This window comes from Pleurodeles waltl, chromosome 3_1, assembly GCF_031143425.1.
Source record: "Pleurodeles waltl isolate 20211129_DDA chromosome 3_1, aPleWal1.hap1.20221129, whole genome shotgun sequence".
In the NCBI taxonomy this organism is placed as follows: domain Eukaryota; kingdom Metazoa; phylum Chordata; class Amphibia; order Caudata; family Salamandridae; genus Pleurodeles; species Pleurodeles waltl.
This window is the reverse complement of record NC_090440.1, coordinates 770,226,035-770,253,184: the sequence shown is the minus strand read 5'-3', so window position 1 is coordinate 770,253,184 and position 27,150 is coordinate 770,226,035. Positions and strand designations below refer to the sequence as shown.

At 41.0% G+C, this 27,150-nt stretch overlaps 1 protein-coding gene across 12 annotated transcripts in view; it reads left to right on the top strand.

The window, feature by feature from the left end:
• MICAL2 (microtubule associated monooxygenase, calponin and LIM domain containing 2) overlaps positions 1-27,150 on the top strand; it is a 776,672-nt gene that overhangs the window by 330,982 nt on the left and 418,540 nt on the right. For 11 of the 12 annotated variants that reach the window (XR_011201428.1, XR_011201429.1, XM_069223590.1 and 8 more), the window contains 5 exons: positions 1,212-1,292; positions 19,497-19,604; positions 19,893-19,964; positions 24,001-24,187; positions 25,158-25,246. Coding sequence is in view for 10 of the 12 variants with exons in the window: in XM_069223590.1 (XP_069079691.1) it covers positions 1,212-1,292; positions 19,497-19,604; positions 19,893-19,964; positions 24,001-24,187; positions 25,158-25,246 (537 nt within the window). In the remaining 2 variants the exon portion in view is untranslated. The remainder of the gene's footprint in view (positions 1-1,211; positions 1,293-19,496; positions 19,605-19,892; positions 19,965-24,000; positions 24,188-25,157; positions 25,247-27,150) is intronic. The other variant, XM_069223592.1, reaches the window with a different exon arrangement.

Below are 27,150 nucleotides of genomic sequence, written 5' to 3'. Positions count from 1 at the left end.
GCGAATTTCTGAAAAAGGCAAAATGGACCAATTTACCACAGATCCGCCCACATTTGTATCTTACCACTGATTCATCTAATGAATTGTTTCAATCGCTTTGCATTGGGGGTTTGAGGTAAAAATATCATTATGGTTTAATGGGTAGAAAAGATACTCATCCTGTGTTACACAATGTGTACTGGTGTTCTGAAATGAATTTATAGCAATGCCTTATTTTGTACTGGAAATGCTGTATAACAGTGGTTCCCAACCTTTTCATTTCTCTGGACCCCCACTTTAACATTAATGGAGCCCAGGGACCCCCCACTGAATCATCATGGGAATCCAGGGACCCCCACCTGAGTCATTAATGGAAGCTGGGGACCCAATTTGTCAATATTTTGTAATACTTTTTAATTTTCTAGGCTCTCGTGGACCCCCTAAGATGGCTTCGCGGACCCCCAGGGGTCCCCGGACCACAGGTTGGGAACCACTGCTGTATAATATCACTAGGAACATGTGTATTCTGTCCCCAGTTGCGCACAAGAATCAAGTGAAATTAACTGAGGAACAGAAGTAAGTGGTGCCACGGTGTCTGTGCAATGCAGAGATTGCCTTTCTTCCGGGCAGGCAGGCCTACTATTGATGCTGTGTATATCACTGAATTCTTTACATAGCTGTTTCTTGTGGAATGCTGGAGTTCAGCATACCCTAGGACAGCTGCTGCCCTACCCTCCCCAAACTTTCCGGCATGATTGCCTGTTGTGCTGAGAAAGAAACATTACTTAACCAAGGGCACGTTGCTCTACACTTGACAAATAGGGCTTTCTAATGTTCAGGTATTTATAGTCTTTCAGTGGAAGCTGCAGTTAGGGGAGTACCTGTTGTTTAATGGGTGTTGCACTATGGATCAACAATCTTAATCTGTACAGACACTTCTGTATTGCTCTTTAAAAGAATGCAACCGACACCAAGATTACGATATCGTGGTTTTTCTTCCCAGGCTGACAAATGTTTTATGGTTGTCTGAAGGTGTTGAGTCTTCTTTTAACAGAGCCACGCACTTAATTGATTATTCTGAACCCATAGCCAGGCATAAGCATAAATTGTATTCAGGCTATAATGGGAAGTCATTACGTAATTTATACAGTATAATATTACACATGCTGCTATTTTGATAAGATTTTTTCAGATAACTAATTTCATTGTGTTCCACTTTCTATGTTTGTTAGTCAGTACCCATTGATGATAGTGACTTAAGTACTCCTAAGGTTGCAACAAAGAACAGTCCATTTGTGCCTGATCCCGAGCAGGTATTGTTTTGTCAGACATGGTGGATGTATTGGCTACCTTGTGGTGCTTGCATGATCTGCATTAACTCATCATTTTTTTCTGCTCACCCTCACATGGCATATGCACGCTCTCTGCGAAAAATATTGCTAACGGTGTACTGCTAACAGTGATTCCTTTGTCAATGATGAATTAAGTCTGTAAGAACACCTGCTATAAATTGCTTCCTCATGTTATCAAACAAGCATTGGTCAATATAATAGGTTTCGCCTATGGGATTAATAATATGTTTTTTGTTGTTGTAAGTTTTAGCTTGGTGAGAAGTTGACATGTCATAGAGCTTTTTTAAGCCATGTTGCAGAGCAGCCCGCTGCTGTGCAATATGTTAAAAAAAAACTGGCTGGGGAGCAATATAAGGGAGACTCAGGGGAGGAGGTTGGGAGCTGCAACAATGGGAGAAGGGAAAAGCAACACAAGGGAGGTGTGAGGTTGGGGGAGACAGCACCAGGTGGGGCAGCAACATGGAAAAGGGAGGAGAAAGAAACAAAAAAAAGTACGGCAATCACAGTGCGAACAGTGGATGAGCACTAATTAAACTGGTTCAATCTGTGCTTTGTCCATGCTGCGCAGAAAGGAACGTAAGTGATTCTTGGCCTGTGCTGGCCACATAGGAAGCAGCAAAGACTAGTGACACTGAAGCCAACAAATGGAAAGCAGTGAGGGAGCTCCAAGCCCAGTATTGTGAACAATACTCTCACAAGCATGCATGCATGCAGCACATGAGCTGTCGCAGGGTTGACCTAAAAATTCAGGTGGGAAGAGTAGAATGCAGAAAAATGGAGAGGAGAGGACTGCAAAAGAGTGCAAAGTAGACAGCAGTAAACGGTAGGAGGGGGCATCAGAGTAGGTATCAGGAGAGAGATGGAGGGGAAGGAAAGGGAGGAGAGACCAAAACAAGAGGGGAAGATAAAGAGAGAGGAGAGTTCAGGAAAGAGTAAAATGAAATTAAGGAGCGAGGGAAAATAGGGCAGGAGAGAGAGAACAGAGTAAAAGGGAGGTAGAGTGGGCACAGAAAGAGAAGTGTAAAAAAATGGAACGAGACACTAGAGTTGAGATGTAAGATGGGTGCATAGGAGAGAAAAATAAGGGTAAGACATGAGATGGGGAGAGGGAGTGCCACTGCAAAAAAATGATGAGCAAGTGGATTTAGGGGAGAGATGAGCGAAGAAGGTGATGGGGGGATTGCAGGGTTAGGAGGGTATGCAGATTGTATAAAAACATTGTGAAGAGCCCTGACAATTAAACAGTGCTGATGACTGCATTACGGGCATACGTCCTACTGTTTAAGTTTTGGACCTAGGCTACTCGTCTCGCATACTTGAATGAGCTTGAGGGTCAGGGGTCACCTCTTGCTGTGTTTGTTCAGAGTATGGCATTGGATTGGTGAGAGAGCTTAGATACAAGTGATAATAAATTAAGGCCAGCTGAAGTCTGTTCGGAATGTGCTTAACTGTATAAATAACAACTATGCCTTCACGATCTGTGAGCATATTGAGAGGGTAACATGCTGAATGTCGCATTTGGTACCCCCAGTGGGGAAATCCATTGTGTATGAGGTTACTTTCTGTAACCGAATATGGCCATAGAGTGGTGGCGACAAAGCCATGAAGTTATCAAACGAGTCCGTTATATAGTGATGGTAAAGCTGTGAAGTTTTCCAACATAAAGTCCCCGTCGATTTGTCAACAGTGGAAACATTTGTATGCACATGCAGTGTTAGTGAAACGGATTCAGCCGTGGAGCAGTCCTAAGCGCAAGAGTATCCGTGACTCTCTCGGTTTTCAAATAAACCACTCAAATGGAGCCACTCGCTCCCCGTCATTGAACCTTGGGCCTTTGCAGAGCCCTTCCACCAGGACAATGGCTAGTAGACGGATAACAGCTATAGAAGACTGATATGCATTTCTAGCTAAGACTGGAACTCAGATAGAGGTGAATTTAGAAACTGAACCTCTGCTCTCTCTTCCAGCAGGAATGCCGAAGTACTTTAAAGGTGAGAGATACTTGGCAAAGAGGGAACGAGTCTGGAGATTGGCCCTCCAAGCCCCCGCCTGTTGCAACACCTGTTGAAATGTCTCACCATTATATAAACACCTGGTACAGCATATGGAGGTTCAGTAATAGATAGCTACAGCACCGTTAGTAGCCTGGTTGTTGAATATGGAAAAAAAACAACACACACACCAAGTTTAATGTGACCTTCCTATCTTTAGTTAACTGAGGGTATAAGTTATAACCTGATTGAGAAACATGCATTCAGCTGCTTCATTCTGGGTTGTGGGACTCTCCCCTAATGTTATTCGATGGATGCTTCGTTCATAGAACTATGGCTTTGGGGAAAAGGCTGGGTTGTTTTAAACTACAGTCATTGACTGCAGTGTAGGAATTCAGGCTTGGATCAATGATTTATCTTAAATCCCAGCATGAGCTAAGTATTCTAGATAAATAACCACATTCACTTAATTTACCTCTCAGAATGTTAATGGTTTTCTGGCTAAAATTAAACATACAGAAGGAATCAAATAGCAAACAATACAACTCAGAGGTTCTGGTGCTCTTGAACACGCCCCTGATGAGTACTAAGAGCACATTCCTTGCAAGGAATGGATACTACTTAGTATGCCAGTCTGACTTTACCTAGGGCCCAAGGGGGGGTAGCCACACTGTTAAAGCTAATGGAAACAAGCATTTACAATGTAACGGGTCTCGCGTTTGCTCATGTTAGAGCTGATCGCGTTGTAAACTCCTAACCCGACTTTTCACCTATCGGGCAAAAGTGCATTTATGTACATAACCCGAAAAAGTGAAATCAAGTATGTAAAGCGCTCGACTTCTGCCAAGCGAGATCTGGCTTGTAAATTAGAGAAAAAAAAGTCCACGAGCCCGATGGAAAACAGCGAGCCTCGCATGTTTTCTGTACTTGGTCGCTGCGCTGGAGGAGGGCTAGCCACCGGAAAAGGCATGACATATGCGTGCCTTCGACTAATGAAAGCAAGCGGATTTTATTAGGGAAGCCCACGAACCAATAAAAAACACTGACATGAAGTTGACAGGGCTCCGAGCCCTTTTCTAAATACAAGAGTCTCGCTGCGAAACGAATGCGCGAGCGCATGCAACGCAGGCTCGACCCTAAAAATGATATGCACATGCAATGTTAGTGAAATGGAATCAGCTGTGGAACAGTCCCAAGTGAACAAGTATCAGTGAACCTCTCAAGTTTCAAGTAAACATTCACATGTTTGACATACCCTGTTGCATTAAAGTGAATAGCGTGCCAACTCTGTGTATTCCAGTGCACATACAATTATCAAAACGAACGTTGAAATTCAAAAGTGCCATGCAGACCTCCGGCTTAGGTATCTCTACGCATGTGCCAAAATCAAAACCTTTCTGTTCTTAATAAATAACTCACTGTGTGTTAAATTCTAGGAGTATTATCGAACCGTCTCTATTGGGCGTCTTAGTCAACCACCATGTTGGAAATGTTAAATACGTGCATTGATGTCATTACTATACTTGATTACCTAGGTGCCGTAAACATGAAAAAAGGTCTAAAAGCAAGTATCTTAACATTAAGTGCTATTGCGGAAAGGTGACGGCTGGATGTATGTATACAGAAAATGACAAATGTGAAATATCCTGAGTGGCCGGGGTGTAACAATATATCTGCTGTGTGTGTGTGTCAATGTCATTCTATTATCTTCTAAGCATGTTTCTAAGAATGTGTGAAACAAAAAATAAAATGCTAAATACGTGCGTTGGTGTCATGAGTCATGAGTCAGGTGCCGTAAACATGAGATAAAACTGAGTGCCTGGGATCGTGCTACGCAATTAACATTACCTGTGCGGAGATTATAACAATCTGTGGGAGGAGTGGTAGGGGTGGGTCGAGGCCGCTGTGCCTGGGGAAGAGCTGTGCAGGCAAAACATCCCCCCCAAAAAATCTTCTGCTTCAAAAGTGTATGAAAACAGTACTTGGTCCTCTGGACATTGGCAAGAGCAAACACACAAGGAAAAACAGGAAATAGCATGCTACAGCCAATAGAAACGGAAGAAAAGTAAATGTCAAGCACAGAAACCAGTGAAAAGCCCTTTTAAGATCTATATTAACAATAGATTTCACAAGCACAGCACTAGAGCTGTGCAGGTGAAACTTAAAAAGACGTAAACAATGAAACGCCCAAGTGTTGAGTTATGCATCTCTGGGGCTAGGGGATTAGAGAAGGACCAGAACAAACTGCCCTTTAACTTTTCACTACTGTATCCCCACATTTCCATGTTAGGAAACCGCCTTTTCAAGTTTTTTTGTGTGTGATTTTGATTACTTTCCACTTAGGTGATATAATGCTTTAGGCTTTCAAAATTTGATCTAACATTTTCCTAGTGTGGTTCTGGATTCCTGACTCGTCACATTTCTGCAGTTTTGCATATTGTTTTCCTTATCCTCTGACAGTGTGGACTGCCAGTAACGTAGATGAGCCCCACACCTAAACTCTTACCAAAAGCAGGCCGTGGCAGATCAAAAAATAAATATTTTTATTTTGGTAGTAGGTCTTTGTGATGTGAAGGTGGGGACTCCACTAAACAACATTATTAAAACAACCATGTAAAATATTAGAGAGTGTCTAGACCAGCAGTTGTTAACCTGTGGTCTGCGGACCCCTCGGAGTCCGTGATACCTGCTCATGGAGTCCGCGACCATTTAGAAATGTAAATAATATTATGAGAGTAATAATGTATACATACATAGAAAAGCAACATTGAAAATTTAACATTTTAAAGCTCTTTGTAAGTGTAAATGAAATTGAAATTGAAGGCTCTAAATGAAGTTAGAATCCTTATAATGATTGTTGGAAGAAGTACAGTTGCAGCAAACAGAATCCAGTATGGACTATTGGTGGCCTGATTTGAAGAGTTGATAAGTGCTGACAAAGAGAGAGCATGCATTAGGAAAAAAAAGACAGTCATATGTTATAGTCTATCATATTGCTTCATCTTTTGAAATTAAAAGTCAGTTATGAAAAGCTCCAACCATCCCATTAAAATCAAAACTTCATTTTTATACTTGTTTCTGTATTTTTGTATATTGTTTTGAGGTATAATATGTAGAAAATTCTTAGGTAGGGGTCCACAGGTTCCATTAGTGATTTAGTGGGGAGGATTCCACAAAAGTCAAAAGGTTAAGAACTGCTTCACTAGACAATTTAAGTAAAAGTAAACAGAAACTTGAATTGCCCTATGAATAAACAACCATCATTGTAATGAAAAAGGCTAGTTAATAGATGTTCATATTGCCTGATGAGATGCACATAGGATCAGGAAATTATGGTGCATTATCTAAGTTGTGAGGTGCTGCTTTCAGAGAATAGGTACCTGGGAACAGTTGTGTGGGGGTCGCTAAGCCTAAACATTTCTTTAGTTGGTTGATCTCAATGGCTTCCCTTTAGTAAGTAGACCGCAAAGGGCCACAATTTTGTTTCTTCAAATGGTTGAAGTTTGATAAACATCTGGGGGAGCCTCCTCCTCTCTTCTGGAATTTGGCAGGAAGGCTGAGGACCTGACTCTTCGGGTAAGCCCCCCTCCCAGCCTAGCCTCACCTAACAGTAAAGCACCTGGACATCCTCACGGGTAATGATGTGCTAAACAGCTCACGTTTGGCTGTAGTGAGAAAAGGACAATAAACTGTTTGGGCCTACTTTTTGACCTATCGTCAAACTCTAAATCACCTCCACCCCACATGGGTACTGGCTTCAGCCTGTGAGTTTTAAACCTTTTTGAGTGCTCTTTTCGCTGTCTGTACCAATTTGTTAGTGTGTATCATCACATCTGCCATTTTCACTTGCCTGCAGCTCCTTTTGATAGAAAGACCATTTCTAGGCAGAGTTTCTACCTCGAGCCCTCTTCACATAATCCAAATGCCGGAGCCTGGAATAATGACGTCAGGATGAGTACTTATTGGGTTCATGCCTTGTGTTCCAGCTTGCTGGTACTATTTGAGTATAAATGGAAGGTTAGGGGCTACTGAGTGTCTCTACTTTATGAGAAGACTGATAACTGGTCCCTGTCCTTTTTCTTTAACTCTATTTTGTGTTCACATTTTTGATAGTACTTGCTCACCACTTGAAAAAGTACAATCTGGGTATTTAGTGGCAATTAGTGTCTACATTTAGATGATATGGTGATTCCAAACCGAAGTCCAACCTATCTATTCTTAACATATTATTATTCAAACAATGAATAGAAAATGATACAGCTCAGACCAGGATCATACAGTTGTAAGTTGTCTTAACGACCCTACTCGGATGCTGTTTATAGAAATCAATTAAAGAAATCCGAGTTATCTGCCACTAATGGGATGATATTTCCGTTTTAATCAAATGAAATGTCAGTGTTTTCTAAACTATTTATAACTGTTTCAATTCACTTTATTATTCAGGCGAACCCAATTTGTATGACTCGCTCACATTTTTTAGTTAAAGCCTATGATCTCATTCTCAAACAAGATCTCTCTCTTGTCCATTCTTCGCCAATAAATCCATATTTACAGCAAAATAAGATTAGTCTCCGAAAAAGAGCCATTAACAGTGCCTTAGGGGTTTAAAAGCAGCAGTACACCTTCACGTTTCTGTCTCACACATCTTTCCCTGTGGATCACACCCACCCAGAATAAACCCGCCACACATCCTAATCCACTATTTTGAAATTTGTCAAAGCTCTTAAGGAATCTTCCAATCACAGCCTCGCCTTGGTGTCCACCTCTTACACAGATACGTTATACTCCATCTCCCCAGCTTTATTAACAGATCCTTCTTGAAAAGGGGAGCGCACAAAGCCCTGAACAATTCACTTCTGTGCTCTTGCCTTAAAAGTACTGTCATCCTGCCAGATCTTTGTAACTACATGCTCATCATTATCCTCAAGATTCTCGAAAACGAGGGAATAAACATTTTTCCTCACTTTGGGCAGCATATTCATTCTGGTAGGCTAAGGCTGCCTTGCCACTTCCTGACTAATTAACATCTCTGTTAGTTTACAGCACAGTGTTTTACAGTATACTCCATGAAAGACCCTCTAGAAACCTCACCTCCCACGAACAGTGATCACATATTGGAGTCCCACAAGTACGCCCACAGCTCCCTGCCCCATCTCTGCTCTTCAACATCCAGATTTGGCCAATCATAAAACTCCTACCTCGGCACACTTTACCTTTAATTTTGGCATGGGCATAATTTAAATTACACCAGCGTAATTTATGTAATTTTCAGCTACACTTGTTAATCAAAATTCCTGAAATTCTGCCATTACCCCACCTTACGTAATTATGCCACAATTCACCACAAAAATATAGTGCAAGAGCACAGGAACAACCAGAACGTGAGTAACTGTTGTTCACGAGGATTGTGTTTTTGTCGATTTTTTTAAGTTCCATTTGGATGCTTGAGAGAAAATGTGCCTCGAATATGCATTTTCTTCTATGATATCGTTTGAAATGGCAGATTTGCATTAACAGAATTTCATGTAATTATGCATAATTGCTAGTAATTTTCCTGAAATTTCATGAAGCAAGTTCACACACTTATTTAATCTGCATCCCCCCTCACACACTTATTTATTCTGCATCCCTCCTCCAATGTGCCCATACTTAATCATCATAACCTACTGGACTTGTTTCCTGTTAGGTTCCTGATCACAAGTGAGTGTGTGCCTACCCAAACTCTCACTTTCACTTGCACACCTGTTCTATCAAGCTTTTTCGATTTACACACGTATACAGATTATACCGCCAGTGCCATTACCAGCACCTGGTGGTTGTTTGGCATTGTGGAGCTATGTCATGTAATGTGGATTTTGTTTGCATATATTTTATTGAGATTTCAAATACACCATCTTCAAATTTGTACCTGCCATATCAGAATCATAAACTTTATTTTGGTGATAAGCTACAAAAGAACATATAAAAATAAGCAGACTAGAACTCAAATGATTGCAGCAACAGTTGGCACTAACACAGACAAATTGAAAGTATTTCGATGCAGACAAGGAGTCACAAAATAGTAAATTAACATCGATAAAATATGAATAAAACAATGCAGCTAATGCAATCATATGCACAGTGAAACAGCTGAAAAAGTATGTGTAGTGGCTTTCTTGTCCAGTGCAATAAACTGAAATGCCCTATAAAACCCAAGAGACGTTGCCATTAAACGAGGTTTTGCTAAAGAAACAGTGCAACCAATCCTTTCTTAAATCATGTTAGAGCTTCGAAAGACATAGATGTATTGGCAATCTAGCCCAAGATAATAAAATACAAATATTCCCTTAGGGGCAGGATTGGTTGGGACAGCCTCACTCTCGGGAAACTGAGGCAGTATTTGACAGGCACATCTTTTGCCTAATCCTCATCATAGTTTGCAAATTCCTATTTCAAGATTCGGAGTGCCTCAGTATTTTTCCTGACTCCCAAATTCCGACACAGCAGAACTGTCCACCTCCTTCTCCCCTTTACGGATGCTGGTCAGAAGAGCAATGCATGTTCCTCTGTTTCCTTGGTATCCCCACAGGAGGGGCAAGCCTATCAGACATGGTCACCTATCTGGTCCTAACTGTGTGTAAAGAAGGAGAGGGGTAGTCTGCCGCAGCAGAATTGAAGGTGAAGTTTCCGGGCAGTCATGGGTTCAATTTCGTCCATAAATGGTTCCGCCATATATCTTGCATTATCTTCAAGCCACCATTACTTTCTCATCCATTCCTTCATTGTTTCTTCATTCGTTTTCCGAGTATCTCTTGCATTGTCTCTTGAACATACCACCTCCTCCCCACGAAGTTCAGAGAAAGCTACATATCGGGCCCACCCATTCCAAATTTGTCCCCATTTCTGGGTACAGCCTCTACCCTTGTACATTACTTGCTCTGCTGTCATGCACCAATCCATGTCTCGCATCCATGCCTCCACGTCTGGGGCCTGGGTGGGTCCCCATGACTTTGCTATATTTTGCCTCGCCACCACCAGGCCCAATGTCATCTATGTGTGTTATGCCCTGCCAGTGTCCGACTCTCCTAAGATATTAATAATACATTGCTTTATAGAGACACTTACACTTCCCCTACCTCATTTAGGCAGTCCACCACCATAGACCAGAATTCCTGAAATATTGGGCATTCCCAGAGAATGTGGTAAAAGGTCCCTTGTTTGTCCACAACCATGCAAGCATTGATCATCCCTCGACCTCCTCAATTTCACCAATGTCGTTCGGGTGAAGAATCTGTAGCTGGATCAGCCTAATCCAAGAGCGTATGGCCACCTCTCAGTGGGCCGCTGCTTTCCACTCTCCATTTTCCAGTCACCCAAACTCTTTTCCCACTGCCCCGTAAGTATTTTAAGGCATTAGGTGTGTGGTTAATTTTTTTAAAAAAATGTTTATAGGTCAGTGACTTGGCCTTTCAGGGCATGAATTATTCTAGTAGCCTATCTTCAAGTGGAGAGAACTTTAGAAGGTCCGTCCCCCTTGGTATTAGCACGCGAAATGCATGATGAAGTTGCATATATCCTTATGTTTCAGAGGGTGCTAGTTGATATTCCTGTTGCAGGTCAGGCCAGGGGGTAACATCACCCTGAGTCCAAATGTCACCTACTGAGGAAATTCCTATAATGCCCCATTTGTCAAATCTTGCCTGCTTCCTCATTGTGCCCAGCAGGTCCATGTCCCAGAGTGGAGTCATTTGTGTAACCGTGTTTTTTCCACCCCAGAAATGCCACAACTGCGTGCCAGAGGTGTACTACAGCCCGAGTGGGGTCCAGACAACCTCTCTGTCTATACCCCCATTGGGCTTTTAAGTATCATGTGATCCCAACACATACCCATCCATTTGGAATGCTGGCTCTGTCTGTGGGAGGAAAGTCTGGTTATTGATTATACTCAGCTGTGCCACCCAATAGTACTACTGAACATTTGCCACTGCAATGCCCCCATTGTACCAACCCCTTGTTAATTTAGGTAGTGCTATATGTGCCAGACTTCCTACACATGAGATTTGGGGACCTCTTATGGATTCTTTTGTAAGGCATACAGACAGCAGCCTAGTGTCATCATTTTAAAGAGGGCTACACTGTCTAGAAGCAAGAGGTAAAAACCTCCAATGCTACACATTATGTCACAACCTATCTAGTAATGGAGCTAGATTGCTCCTAAAAAAAACAGGTCAACATCTGGTGTGATGTAGATCACCAGGTATCTGAAGCCCGTAGATGTCACACCAAGCAATCCAGTGGGAATCGTGGCATTGACCCTTAAGCGGATAAATAATGGATTTGTACCATTTGATGGCGTACCCCAAATATTTACCAAAGATTGTGATAATTTGCATCGGTTGAGCTAGGGTGAACTCCGGGTTGGTCACATATAGCTAGCACATCATCTGCATATAGGAATATTTTGTCCTCCCACTGTCCCTCCCATTGAATGCCTCTGACTAGGGGATCCTGGCTGATCCATATGGCCAAGGGCTCTATTGCCAGGACCTAAATAAGTGGGGAAAATGGGCAGCCCTGAATGGTACCTCTCTGGAAATTGAGTTCCTCGGAGCACCCGCCATTCACCTTAACCTGTGCCACCAGGTCTATGTAGGGGATTCTAATCCAATATATGAAAGGCAGACCAAATCCCAACTTGGTGAGTGCTGTCAAATGTAGTCCCATCCCACTGTGTCAAGTGCCATCTTGGCATCCTGCGACAGCAAGCAACATAAGCCGCTCTCTTACATTGGTCGCCTGACGCCAACAAGCCATGGATCCATTGGAGGTTAAGGGTAGTTCTTCGGTAGGGCATAAATCTCAATTGACCTGGATAAATCAGGAATTGGATTACTCCAATTAGGCGCATGGCTAAAACATTAATAATTTAACCTCTGCATTTAAGAGCGAGTTAGGCCAGTATGAAGTGCAATCTTCTTACGGTTTCCTATCTTTATGTAGGACAACAATGGTGGCTATTCTCTGGCCATGTGGCTGAATACCCCATTGTTTTCTCTCCTCGTACATTTTTAGTAGGTGAGGGGCTAGTTTGGTGGGCAGCGAGTTGTACAGTTTGATTGGAATTCTGTTTGGACCCATGGCCTTTCTGAAGCGGAGCTCCCTCAGAGCCTTCAGCAGTTCCTCCTCAGTAATGTCTGCCTTCAAGAGGTTCTGCTCTTTCTTTGACAGGCTTTGTAGGCGTAAGGTGTGGAAAAAGGCCTAGCGTCTTTGGGTGTGGTCAGTAAAAACCATGGAGTATATTCCGGAATAATAGTAAGCAAACACCTCAGCTATATAACTTCTGCCCTTACTAGCTTACCCTCACTAGTCTTAACCTCTAGTCTTAACTTCTTGTACCAAACATCTGGATTGATCCCTTTATCGAGCCATCCCATCAGTTTGCAGGCTTTATTCCCTACGTCATATAGGCAGTGGTTTGTGGCAGGATGTATCCACCTGGCAGCCTCTATTGCCAGGTATATACATTTTCTCTGTTTTAGGGCTAATATGTGTTGTGTTTCAGGGCAGTCTGCTGTCTTGAGGAGGCGCTCCTGAGGCAGAATGTCCTTCTGGAGTTCCTCCAATGCTGTGCTCTTGTCTTTTTATAAACCCCGAAATAAAGGAAACCGCCTGGCCTCTGATGAGTCTGTGCCAGTCGTGATGTGAATGTTTAAACCTCTTGGTGCTGTGTTATGGATGAGGGGCTGCTAGCTTTTCCTTATTCACTTGGGTAATTAAAGACTGACGGATACTTGTAAGTGTTTCCGCACATTTGCCATTGTACGCGAAATGTCCCTCCTACCCTCCTCGTTGCGTGTTTTCACATGGGTGTGCTGACTTTCCAGGCCAGGAACCACCCTTTCCTGAGATTTTTTTATGAATGATAGGATAGTTATCTCTATTCTATAACTTTTCCTTATTCGTTGCTTTCTTATTATAAACAAACACATCAGAGCGACAATTTCAATTGTGACTATTCAGCGAATCTGCTGAGAGATTCTAATCTATTTTAAATATTTAGTTTGTTTCTGGTGTTTGTTGACTTTCACCACTTTTTCAAACTCTCACTTTCCTCTTATTTTAGGTTTAGGAAAGGCCTCTGGCTTAATGAAAAGGAGGTTCGGTTTCTCCAGCCTGTGTTCGTAATCTTGGCAGTGCCCTTTCATGTTTAAACTCGCCCCGCACAATAAATGTCGAGTACTCGAAATGGAGTTTTCGTGCAGAGCCCCAAGGTGCAATGCACAATCATACTCCTGCCATGTGTATATTTACGGACAATTTTAGTTGTTTGTCCGAGGCCTATTGTTACCAGTACATATGTATACTTTGAGTGGGCTTTGGGTCAGCCTCAGCTCATGAATGGATGCCTTTGTTTTCTGTCTCAGGTCTCTGCTCTTGAGTCTGTGTCTTTCCATCCTGTTCTCGTGATTTCCTACCCAGGGGCATTTTGATTTCGGTGTTGTGATTTGATGAGGTGTGTCCTTCCATTGCTGACTTTGTTCCCTCTCCTTTTAGTACTCCATGGGAATGTGTGTCTTTCATTTGTCTTCCCTCCTGGCAGTAGGTGCCCTCTTGACATTCCTGCCCGCCACTATCGATTTTGTCTCTTGTCCTTACACCCATTAATCCCTGTTCCTCATTTAATTATCTTCACTATAGTGCTTTTTAGTTACTACACTATTCCTCCCGTCCCCATCCATTTGTTGCCCGGTCCGACTCCTGGTTGTAAAACATTTTTTTCCCATTTTTTTCTGAGGGTCTGGCAGCTCCGAAGTGCTACTGGCTTGCTTGCATCCTATTTTAGCGGATCCGTGCACTTTATATTTTATATTTAAACTATCATTCTAATGTGGCTATAAGCTAATTTGTAAAAATAAATTAAAAACACCAGTCCTCTGGGTCGCCGTGGATGCGCATGTGTGCTTCAAGATGCATATGCATGCATGCATGTGCATCAGTGACCATTTTAGAATTGCTTCATTTGCAACGTGTACAATATGACACATGCATGCGTCTGTGACCATTTTAGTATGGCTTATCATAAATAGGAAACCCTTTCACAAATGTATACCTATGTGGCCGCATGCTTGTGTTGGGATGGGCATATGCATTGTGATGCACTGATGACTATACTGGCATTAGCTTATGCCAATATCGTGCCCTTTTATAGGTAAGATATATTGGATTTGCCAATGCTTGTTGACATCAGAAAGTCAGGCTGTGAAGATTTTCCTACTCAAAATCACATGAACATGTCCACTCCATGGGGAGCATGCACACTTGCACAGAAACCCCCTTAACATTTTTCCTCACTGGAGTAGGCAGAATATTATTGAGCAAGTATCTGTTGGTGAGACAAGATCGAACTTTCACTTACAGTGATGAAGAGGTTAAGCTACAGCTTTCCAAAACCAGGAGAAATTTACAGGTGGTGTTTTTTGGGGTCGCCATTTGTGTCTTTTAATTCGTCCATAGGACGGGGTCCTAGGCAATAATGTATTTTGTTTATAGAGAAACATTATTGAGTCCACTCAGCCATAAAGAGGCTATATCATATGTGTTAAAAATATCAGTACCAAATTTAAGGGGAAATCATTTTTGGAGACAAGAATCTGTGCATCAGAGGTAAAGACACCATGAGTCAATCTATTCTAATAAAGGAGCAAGTTAAGAGCATATCCATCCCACAGTATGAAATACATTCTCATAGAGTAGGCCAGTTTACAAGAGAACTTGAAGTTATGACTTCTTATCGACGTCACCTACATCAGATAGGTTGTATAATTTCTTGCCCACAGGTTTACAGCTTCATGGAGACCAAAAGTAGGCCGAGGTTTCAAATGGTGTGATGCAAAAAGCCATTGGGTCTTATGAAGAGTTTGCAAAATGATGGTGTTAGGAGTGTATAAATTAACATATATGGACTTAAACATTTATGTGACTTAATTTTACAATTGGCCAATTATGTAGAATTAGTGGAGCACAAAAGGCGTGTGGAAAATGCCACAAAAATAAATTTTGCAGGAAAAAGCAAGACACGTGCAAAGTTTTGCCAAGCTCATAAACTTTGCAACTTGTTAAAGCAGTGATTCAACACCTTTGTAAAACATTGCTGGGAGAACCAAAATTTTACAAGAAACTAGTAGTTCTAAACCATGGCTTGCTGTTAAGCTTCGAACAATTTGATTGAAGGGTATTTTTTTTAATTGTTATCGCATGCCTCCTACATCTAGGCTCCAGGATCTTGGCAGCCTCCACACCATCAGTAGTGTGGCTCCCATCCTTCAAAAATTCATAAAGAGCCTGAAGGTCAGCCTTCTCAAAAAGATGTATTTGTCCGCAGGACATCAACACCATCTGTAGCCTTTCCCTTTAATGACTTTAAATCCAAACTCCAGGGTCACATTGACTAGTAAAACCATTGTTCCTAAGAAACAATATGTAAACACATTTTGCGTCTCCATGAGAAACAGGTCCCCCGTCGGAACTTTGTCTTTTAATCAGTTGCCCGTACACTAACACAGGCTATGTTGCCTTCGGTAGCGTCTGATGAAAACCACTATATTTTATGTGCTGATTCCGAGAAAGATGAAGTCCTTATTGGCTTACTTTAGAAATAAATAGGACACAGTGTTACTGTCAGCTAGTTGAAATCATGCGAACGAAACTTCATTTTGGCGCATTCCCAAATTGAGTATTTACCTTTTCTATAAAAATCAAATGAAAAAATTTACTAGTGTGTGAATCCCTGTTCTACTGTACGCAAAAAAAACTAATAAAAACGTCTAACTTTTCCTAAAATTTAAATTATAAAAAAAAAAAAATCAATAGTCATTCTTGAGGGGCTACCACGAGTGTGGGTTAATAGAGGGGACAGGACAGAAAGAAAAAGGCCACTGCTGGAAAATTAAGAAAAGTTAAATTCAGGAAAAAAGTGAGGGTTGAGCAGGAAAAGGTAGAAATGATATTGGCATCTATATACAAAGACGTGAAGAGGATCAAGGGCAAAACATGTCTGGCAACGGGGTAGAGGGAGGGGTGTAAGAAAGAGAGCACCGGGCACCTCCCCTGTTTAGGGAAAAAAATGAAGGTGGAGGGTGTTCTGAGAAGAAATAAAACAAGCATTTGCAATGCAAAAGGTCTCACATTTGTTTGAGTTAGAGCTATTCTCATTTTAAACTCCTAACCAGACTTTTCTTGCCACATAAACTGAAAAGTAAAACAGTTTCACATAATCGAGCCCACAGCCCCAATGAAGCGTGTTCGCTCGTAGTCAAATGTATCGGCAAAAGTGCAATTATCCATGTAACCGGCAAAAGTGCAATTAGCCATGTAACCGGCAAAAGTGCAGTTAGCCATGTAACAGGGTTGATGTCCTGCAAAGCACATGACTACTGCCCAGCGAGATAGCGCTGCTTGTGAAATAAAGAGAAAAATGAGTCCAGAAATCATGCGGAAAACATGGTGCCTCGTATGCTTTCAGTAGTTGGTCGGTGCCCTCGAGGAGGGCTAAACATTGGAAAAGGCATGATGTATGCATGCCTTTCACAAATGAAATGAAGTGAAATGTAAAAGGCAAGCCCACGAACCAACCAAATTTAGGGGCATGACATGGGTGTGGTTACAAGCCCATTGAGAGATTACAACAGGGACAGAGCGCTTTGCGTGCTCGTTCCTAAAAAGGAAATGAGGAGGGAAAGGGCTAGATGTGAGATTCAGAGGGTACGGAAGGGTGACATCCCCCCCCAACACCCCCACTCTCCAAAAAAGCAAAATAATAATTCATAATGAGCAGGCAAAAAGTGACTAAGAAAAACAATCTGCAATTAAAACATTTCATCAAGAAAGACAGTCGCCAGTTTGGATTCCTCACATTGGTTAATGCCTTTCATGGTGACATTTTCAAGAAAATAGATTCGACAACAATAGCTCATCAGAGCCGATTTCAGCAAGATTGTTTTTCATAATTTACACTTAGAATGTGGCCTGTAAGCTTCCAGGCTCGGGGGGGGGGGGGGGGGGGGACTGAGGCAGACAAGATACGTTCCCAGCCCCATTAACTCTTCTCTTGTGTGGCAATTGGGTGTAAAATGGCTGGAAAGGCACACTGGTTACGGGGCTTTTGGGATGGCACACTTCGGCTCCTGCCGTAGCAGTGAGTGGACCAGGAGTTTGAGGGCTGCTGGAATGGGTGGTTAAAGGAGCATGTGCAGGAAGGGAGGTAGTGCGGGGAGCACCAAATTGCACAATAAGAGGGCAGGAGATGGAAAGGAGGAGCAGGGCAAGGATGATATTCAGTGTCACTAACGAAACTAAAGTAGTTTCAAGTCATTAGATGAGCAGAGGAGGGTGCAATAAAGTGAGCATAGAGATCGTGGTGGAGAAAATTCCAGATTCCTACATTAAGGAGAAGGAAATAAAAGGGCGGAGATTCTGTTTAGCAAAAGGCCCAAATGTAAAGCAGAAACTTACATAGTCAAGAAGAGAAGGAAGTCATGATAAATGGAATCCATGACACAGTTGATGAAAGGAAGTAGTGTGATGGGGTATTAGTGCACAATGAGCAACATATCTAATGACAACAAAGACATTTTGGTAGCCTGTTGGCGCTGTTTTGCTGCATGTGTTTTTGCACAGCTGTTTTGGTAATGGAGCATGGAACGACGAGTGTGGCATGCTCTGGTTTATTGGCTGCTGAAATGTTAAGAAAAAAGTAATTTAGATTATTAAAGGAATTCATTAAATAATTAACGATTCTGTTAATGCAGAAAGAATTTTAGTAAGTTTTATGTTAGAGTCAGGGTCTTTCTACAAGGGACCATGTGTACAACCAGGTCATACGTCTCGTATAACAGGTCATGTCATTGTTGCGCCGAGATTTTATTGAACCACCGTTTTTAATTTTAAAATGTATTTTTTTGTGATGTGAGGAAATTAATAGAAAATTACAATTCGACGAACGCATGAAGAAGAAAGTAAGGCTAGTGAACGGCTCTATGGTAGGCTGCAAGGCGAGCACCAGGTACCGAATAGAATAGAATGCTAAGTAATATAGAAAGGGACCAAGAGTTGAATGAATTTCTGAAGGGTCGTCTTATTTGATTGATGACAGAATAAGTAGGTGTATGTATGTTTTCAGTAAGGTTTCCTTGTCACATTTCGTTATTGGTGATAGTGGTGAGGGAGTTGGGTACTCACATTGATTGATCGGCTGATGACCCTGCTGCCTTCTCTAGCTATACTGTATATATATATGTGTGTGTTCACCTGAGTGTGCCGTTGTCAGTTGGAATCATGTTTGGAAGGGGAGTCGGTGGTCTGGGATCAGGCCATTTAGGTAGCAGTCATGCGCCACAATGGAATGTATGCCCGAAAGTGCACATCCCAGACACTGAATTTCATTAGTGTCAGAGCTGTAGTGAGGGGGGTATGTGGCTGGGGCAGCAGTACGTATGGAACATTGTTCAGAGGATTAAAGTTTGTAAATGGTATGTTCATATGTGTAAATATATACACTTGATTCCGTCAGGGAGGATAAGCTGCTAGCGCCCCATCTATGACATTGACAAGAAGGGTGATTGATGCTGGTGTTACTGATGATCCACTGGATGAACTGTTTAGAACATGTGCTATCAGACTCATGCCGGGTTTGATTAGTGACCTGTTACTAACATTATTAAACATGGTTAGTAGGATGTAGGACAGACTTGTTTAACGCTTGCCTGCAAGTACTGGATGTGCGGATGTCTACTACCCTAGCACATACATACTTTTGGTGTTCGGTATATAAGTACATATTCACATGCATAGCAAGTTTGGTGGTGTTCCTCTGAGTCATAGCCCTAAAAGGCATAACCAGATTTTACAGGTTTCTCTGCTAAACTTATTTACTCAATATTCTTCCCCTCATATGTGGTGCATAAGTACGTTAGTGGCTGGCCACAATGTTTTAGCCAGCTATATTTTTCTTGTGGTTCTTGCATGACTGCTTTGCACTTTGTGCCTGTATACTCATTACACAAAAAAGGGGTGCATGCTCACTTTTCTGCTTAGTTGTCACTCATTGCTTTTCTTATCTTCTAAAGAGCTTGTCTTTTTGTCTTTTACTTATGAAAATTCCTTTCTCTGTTCTTCATCTCTTTCCTTTCCTGGGCAGATGACTGTAGGGAAGGTGTCAAGAGGAGTAGGTGCAATGGCTCAAGTTCTTATCAATCTTTATTTGAATGATCACAGACCCAAAGCGCACTCTTCTTCTCCAGAGCGGGTAAGAAGAAGGCTCCACAAGTGAACACACTTTAGGTTTGGAAATGCAGGGTTCCTGTAAAAGCTCGAAGCAGTCAAGGAAAATGTGCACCACCAAACAATTGTGGTACTGGAAATATTTTTAGATAAAATTGATATCACCAATATCTATCACTCTATATTTATATTTAACGTTTCTTCCAGAGGTTGAGATATATGTATTTTTAAAGTTGGCTCTGTGCATTTTCAGTGTTGTTTTTGTGATGCGGTATCAATTCTGCTTGATCTTTTTGATTGAATTCACATGCAGGTGTTAGATGGAGCCGCCATTTTGTCTGATTCTTCTGCCTCTCCCTGTACCTCTCCTCTCCATAGTGGGAAGGTATTGATGCATGTTTTAATGCGTGGATTTTGTGGCATGAGCAACAATATCTTCACAACATGCATTGCATTCTCAACCTCTACACTACAGCTAACGCATGTTTAGCATTTTTGAACACTAATAGCTCATTAACAATGGTGTCGTAACAAAAATGGCTTGTGTGGTAGCCAGTTTTGTGTATTTCAATACGCAGGTTAGATATCTGTTCATTACTTAATAAGTAGGTGCCCATATGCCAACACTATTGAAAATAAATAAATATATGTTTGCCTCAGCTTTGTACGTTGCAGGTGCTATCATTGCATTGATTATATTCAAAGGATGATTCAATTAGCAATTGGATAGTCGCACACAAATTGCTGTGATAAGTATTTTACTGCTATTGTTTGACTGGTTACTGTATTTGTTATGTTTCATCACTTCACTGTCTCCCAGCCCCAGTTTTCTAAATTATTTATGACAAGTGGTGGTCTTAGCTAAGATGTTTGCAGGGTTTTCTCTTAATTATTGTCTTTATTGTTAAAGTTTTTTGGGTTTTCCTGGTAAGGCTAATATATGATGCATGCAGCACATTAACATTTGATTAGATCTCTTTTGCCTAAGGGGTTTCATAAAACAATTGTTTTAGAACTTGCTAGTCGAGGTGTCCCATGTAGGTCTAAAAAAGCTCTCTCCAGAAGGGATTTTCAGGACGATCACTGACTATGTAAATAAGCTGCAATTCATTTGTGCATTTTTTAAAATATTATTACAACTTGGCATGGATCTGGCTCTCATGAACTTACTTCAGGTACCCGTGATGTAACCAATGATTTAAATAAAGTGGAAGACTTAAAAAAACACATATCTCTGGAACTTCAGTGTGATATAGTCTGGGAGACATGCTTGGGCTTTGTAGAGCTTCTAAAAAAGGGATCATGGAATTTTATTTGGAAGAGATGGAGTCAAACCAAATGTATGGTTCCACATACTGCTGTGTATGGTATTCATATCTATATCTTCTCTGTTAAGATGAGATTTTTCAAAATAAACAGTACCCATTAGTACCTCAGTAGCACGCATACTCTGGCCGTAGCCTCATTATTCCATGGCGATGATTCAGTAGTCATTGTAGGCATATAATTGTGCTTCTGTGGAAATTCACCAATATATTAGATGTTGACCACTATCATGCATCAGATCAAGAATTGCCCTCAGATTAATGTCTGTGTTTAGTAGTCCATATGCTCATATATCCCATAGACTTAGAATCTCGCGAGACAGTTTAAAATGACCACTTTTGTATGACTCATTGGAGCTGTTTATATCGATGGGGATGAAAACATTGAAAGAACAGCCATGCCTTTGCGAAATATAGCCATTGGTACTCCTGTATGTTCTGTTTGTCTCTTCTTCTTCCTCTTTCACATGTTTGGGATAGGAGTGTGAGGGGCATTGCCCTAAAATCATGCCATATGACGGAGAACACAAGCCCTAAAATCTTACCCTTTTATTTTTTTTATTGATGGTATTATGAACTCTATTGTATTATGTTGTTCCATAAGGTATAGTGACCACAGGTCAAAGTACACTGGGAACCTAAAAAAGCTGCATTTGAGATTCTCCTGGAAGTGACAACGAATGCTTCAAGATCTGAGGTCGTGTGGCAGGGATGTTCCAGATTTGTGATACTGCTGTGGTGATGTTTTGATTTCCTTCTGTTAAACCAATCAGTTATTAATTTTGGCAGAAGGGAGAGTGAGACTTGCTCAGAGTATGCCTCCTCTTCTTGTGTCAAAGTCATCCATTCCCATGTGTATGGTAAAACGCATTTTACATTTTATACATGCTTTTATAGGGATCCAGGGAGGGCCACTGAGGGTGGTTATTTTGATCCTACAAGTAACGGATCTGTTTTGGATGTATCAATGTTCAGCAGACATTTCACCATCCAGTAAGGTACATTGTTTTGAGAGTTAAAAATAGAATGTGCAGCGTTGGAGGAAATGCTTATCTAAAGATACATTTGGCAATGGTTTGACTAGAAATTGAAGGAAACTCTGTAAAAACAGATTTGAGGAACACAAGGTTTTATGTAGCTATCTTGGACTTAAAATGCAAGAGAAAGGTCCTATCAAGCTTGTCTGTTATCTCAGTCTAATAATACCCACGTTTGCTAAAAGGATGTTCATGTAACTTGCAAGGAAGGAATACAACCAACGAAGTTCATCATTTGACATTTTAGGTATGTGGAAACAACTTTTCAGGATTAGGGCATATGCTACACAATTTTTAAAACTGTTGACAAGTATTGTATGATGATAGTAAAATGTCTTATTTAAGCATTTCATTTGGAATCACCCTAGACATTGGAAAAGGTAGATTAATTGCTGTGCATGGAGTGGAACCTGGATTGCCTTGGTTGTGTATGATCAAGTTTTCAAGAGCCCCAGCTGAACTTAGGTTTGGTCACAACAACTCTTTGAGGTTCTTAGGAAGGATAGGGTGGTAGTGACCGAGTGAAAAAGGGGTGAAGTTGTTTTTTTTCTTTTAGAAAGAAATGGCAGTGGAAAGGTTGAACCAATGAGTGGCCATTGGGTTAGGGAAGCGTGGGATGGGTGTGAGGTTGATCGAACATTAGATTGAAAGAAGTGCCCAGTTTTAGAGAGTTTTCTATCTGTATGCAACTCTGGGCAATGAATGAAAATTCAATGTCTGTGCTTTGTGATTTACTTTAATAAGTAGAGGTGGATGCAGCGTTTTTAGCTGCCTGATTGTTTGCTATATTCGGAATATTTTATCCTGAATTAATATGCAGGATTACTACAGAAGAAATCAACAACGTTTGGCTGCCGAATGAGACCATACAAATGGAATTGCTTTTAAGCATTTATTTTGCTATTTGACAATATTTTTCATTGCAGAAGGTTTGCTGGCGAATCATATTTTTGAAAAGGGCTGATTATATTTGAAAGTATAATCTGTCGCAGACACATGATCAAGGTGATGTGTGATTTATGCCACAAAATGTGGATGCCTCGGTCTGCGAAAAAATGTTTGGATGAGTTTAAGAGATTTGTTCTGGAGTCTTGTCATACCTTAGGAAAAGCTAATTGTATTATCATTGAATTTGGTTAAGAATAAACCTTCATAGTGGTAAAGCAGGGGGCTGAGTTTCTGTTAGAATGGATCATGTGTACAGCAGCATGGAGAACATCTACAAATCATTTTGGAGCACATGATCCAGTGTTTGCACAGGCGTGACATGATTTATGAACTAGATGAAGCTTCAGAGCCCTCGTTCCATAATAAAATTGTTGACTTGTCAGTAATTGGAGTGTAGGTTACAATCACCCGCCACAATATCATTAATTGATAACTGGGGCAAGGAAACTGTGCTGGGAAATTGAAAGCAGATGGTTCTTATGTGTTCTAGAGCATTAGAGGTTTAGAAAAGTTTGACTCTAGATTGACTCCATTTAGTAAGTATATGTAAAGTTTGTAAAGCAGGCTTTACCATTTTGACTTATGAATTTTTATTATATTTGTCTGAACATTCTTAATTGCCGGTTTGACCTCGCTAACACATAGGTGGATTAAACTGCTGCATGCCTAACGTTTACATACATAAATGTGACATCGATTTGTTTCCTAAAAAGTTGCAACTGCAATTGCCATGTTCATAGTGCATTAGAAATTTGAATGAAAGTGCTTTTTTTTATTCGGACAGACTGCCCACCTATCAGTGGGACGTTTACATACATAAATGTGACATCGATTTATTTCATGAAAAGTTGCAACTGCAATTACCATGTTCATAGTGCATTACAAATTTGAATGAACGTGCATGTGCTTCTTTTTATTCGGACAGACTGCCCACCTGTCTGTTAGGTAAGTGCAGCATGCAAATGTTCTGGTGTTTTAATACATACCTAGGACTGTGGAGCTGAATGTGATATTATGGACAAAATGTTCACCTGTGCTAATCAACGGCCAGTAGGCCTGTCAATTTCCATCAGCACTGTTCATCAGCATATTGTGTTATACTTCTTTTCAGGGATCTCTTCGAAAAGAATTCCCAGCTAACATTGGAGGGAGCGATATATGTTACTTCTGCAAAAAGCGTGTCTATGTGATGGAGCGACAGAGTGCAGAGGGACACTTCTTTCATAGGGAGTGCTTCAGATGCAACTTTTGCTCGACAACCCTTCGCCTAGGAGTATATGCCTTTGATGTAGATGAAGGTAATGTTAAAAATTGTCCAGTTTATGGTTTCTCAGGCGAGCTCCCAATGGGGGTTCAGGAATGGTCATATTGTCTACCATTTTCAGGAAGTGGACGTATTGATAGGAATTCAGACTTCTTTTCTTCTTGTTTGTACATAAACAAAATAGTAACATTTTCAGGGCATTATACAAGAATAGGCTTCAGGGAAACTCTGGTATACCAATAAATGATAGATCAATTAAGTGTGCAGTTTTGCCATCTTTTTATGATCCTCGGGGAAGCATAACTGTCTGGATATATTTCGCTAAGATAAATGTCACATTGGTATAATATATATGTAATCACTTGTATAGAGAAGGGTGCTAGCAAAATATAAAAAAAATGAAGTAGCCAGGACAGAAAAGAAACAAGCATTGGCAAAGCCAATAGGTCTTGGCAATTCGAGAGCTATAGGCGTTGGCAATGTAAATGTATTTGTGTACGGCTCTGGGGCTGGTTTTACTGATATACACAAATCCATTAACATTGCCAACACCTACGGCTCTCGGATTGCCGAGACCTATTAGCTTTGCCAATGCTTTTTTTTTCTTTCTTACTGTGTCAAAAGCGCTTTTCCATTTTAGGTGACTTATTCTACCTTAAAATCACTGAGAAATTCCAAAGAAAGACACAACCAGCCACAGGCTGCAACAAGTTATTAACCTGTGACACTAAAAGGCAACCCTATTAACCTTTCACAGCAGCATAGTGGGTGAGAGCAAGGTACAGCGATATTTAATATGAAAACGTCTGACACTGTACCAATCTACACCAAAATTCATAAATAAAAAATGGCATATATAAATGTATATCTTCTGCACAGATTATCTATCTATATATCTATGAGAAACCAAGTCATATAATGTATGTGATTATCATTGTGAAGCTTTAATAAGAGACTTAGAAGAGATGTCAGTGATCTTGATTCTATATGATTTTACTTTTCAGGTAAATTTTACTGCAAGCCTCATTTCATTTACTGCAAAACAAATAATAAGCAGAGGAAGAGACGGGTGGAGTTAAATGCACGAACCTTCGTAAGTTGCTTGGTGTGAAAACTTCTCTTCTTATGTTATATTTCTGTATTGGCCAGTGACTCCTAACTCAGGCGTACATTTCTAAGTGTTTGACGCAGAGGTTATATGAAGATGACTCATTGTAAGGCTGGCAAGAAATTTGCACGTCACCGTTTTATCATTGTGATAGGCAAATACCTGGCAATTCCTGGAACTGTTGCCTGACTTCTAATCTCGTCAATCAATACAAAGCAAGTTGGTGCTCACCCTGGTAGGGCTGGAGAGAGAACCAAGGTCATGCAAGCACCGTAGAAACAAGCATTGATTTTAAATTGTCAGGCTATGGCATGAAAGGATACAACTCATCCAGTCAGAACTGTGAGACCAGTTCTCAATTTGTCTTGGTAGTTGCAGGTGAGGCCCACTGGCCCTCATTTTTAGAGACCGGCACTTATTTTTCTTCAACAGACTTCTACCAAGAGCAAGAGAGAGAAAACACAGATGGGAGACAGAAGGTGGAATATAAAGATAGAAAAACTTGAAAAATAACAAGAGAAATGCAGGATGAAAAACAGAACCATCAAGAGTGAAATGAAGAGGGAGGGAGGGACTGTTGGGTGGTGGAAGAAAGAAGTCTGAGGTGGAATCAAGACTACACAGCCTTGGTATTCAGTACCTCAACCTTCGATAGTGCCGGATGTGGGCTTCTGAGCAGAACTTTAGGCTGAGGCATTTATTTTACAAATTAGGCACTGTGTGAGAAAAAAAAGATCCCGGGTCCTACAAACACAAGAATAAGGAGGAAAGCCATTGAATTAAGAGAAGACGAGTGAGATAAATAGCAAAGCCATCCAATCAGGGGCAGAGGGGTGACCCAAAGTTCACTCTGAGCATATGCTACATATTGGAAACAGTAGGTCTGCCTACAGACAGCTACCACCGCCTCTAGCTGAAATCTAATGAAAATGGTTCAAGGTTGAGGGCAGTGAAGTAGGCAGGGATAAGTGAATAGCACCTATGTATAACTGGAGTAAATGCTCCACTTCCAACGCTCGACCTGTGGATTTGAGGCTTCTCTTTTCCTATGCAAACATAGTAAAAAGAAAACGATGTGCCATGTTAGCAGTTGTTCCAGTGTTTGGTGCCTTCTAGTGGAGGGACTGCCATACAGACTCCTCAGAATATTTTACTTTGAACTTGAAATGTAAATGTGTTTGCAGCGTGGGACACTTTGAAGCATGGTTTCAGGGCAAACGACCCTGGCTGCCACTCTTGTGACAACCCTACGTAGGGTCTTAAAGAATTTTCTTGTCTTTTTTTGATCCTTTAATATCAATTTCATTAACAATATTTGGAGGCCCCACTATAGTAGACACCCTAAATGAAATCTTTCTAAACGCAGATTAGTGATATAGCATCATATTGAGCAGAGCAAGCATGGAAACATAGGTTGACAGTGCTTTAAGGTTACAGCCCTAAAATAAGATGTGCCTGCAGACTTTTTTGGTTCAGAGCACCATTTGAAAATCAAGAGTTCTGAAAACATAGTGCACATTATTGGCTTTAGTTCCATTTTTCCTTAACTGTGACTCTAATGTAAATATTGATACTAAAGTTAAGAAGGTGTTGTTTTAGCACTTTCTACCTTTTGTGAGTACTATTAATAACAGTTGTTAACTATTACTCGATTTAACTACTCAATACATGACCTTTGTAAATATGAAAGACTGAGTCGCCTTTGCTGGAATTCCAAGTTGAAGTTCACAGTCTCTGCTAATTTCACTTCGCTACTGTGCCATTCATTACCAAGATTACTAAATATGTTAATTAATTGTGCACAGGATTTACTCTAAAATAAGGGACTGCAGTGCTGCATATTTTGCTAATAATCTGGCTGTGGTTTGTGGGCGTTTATCTGAACTAGA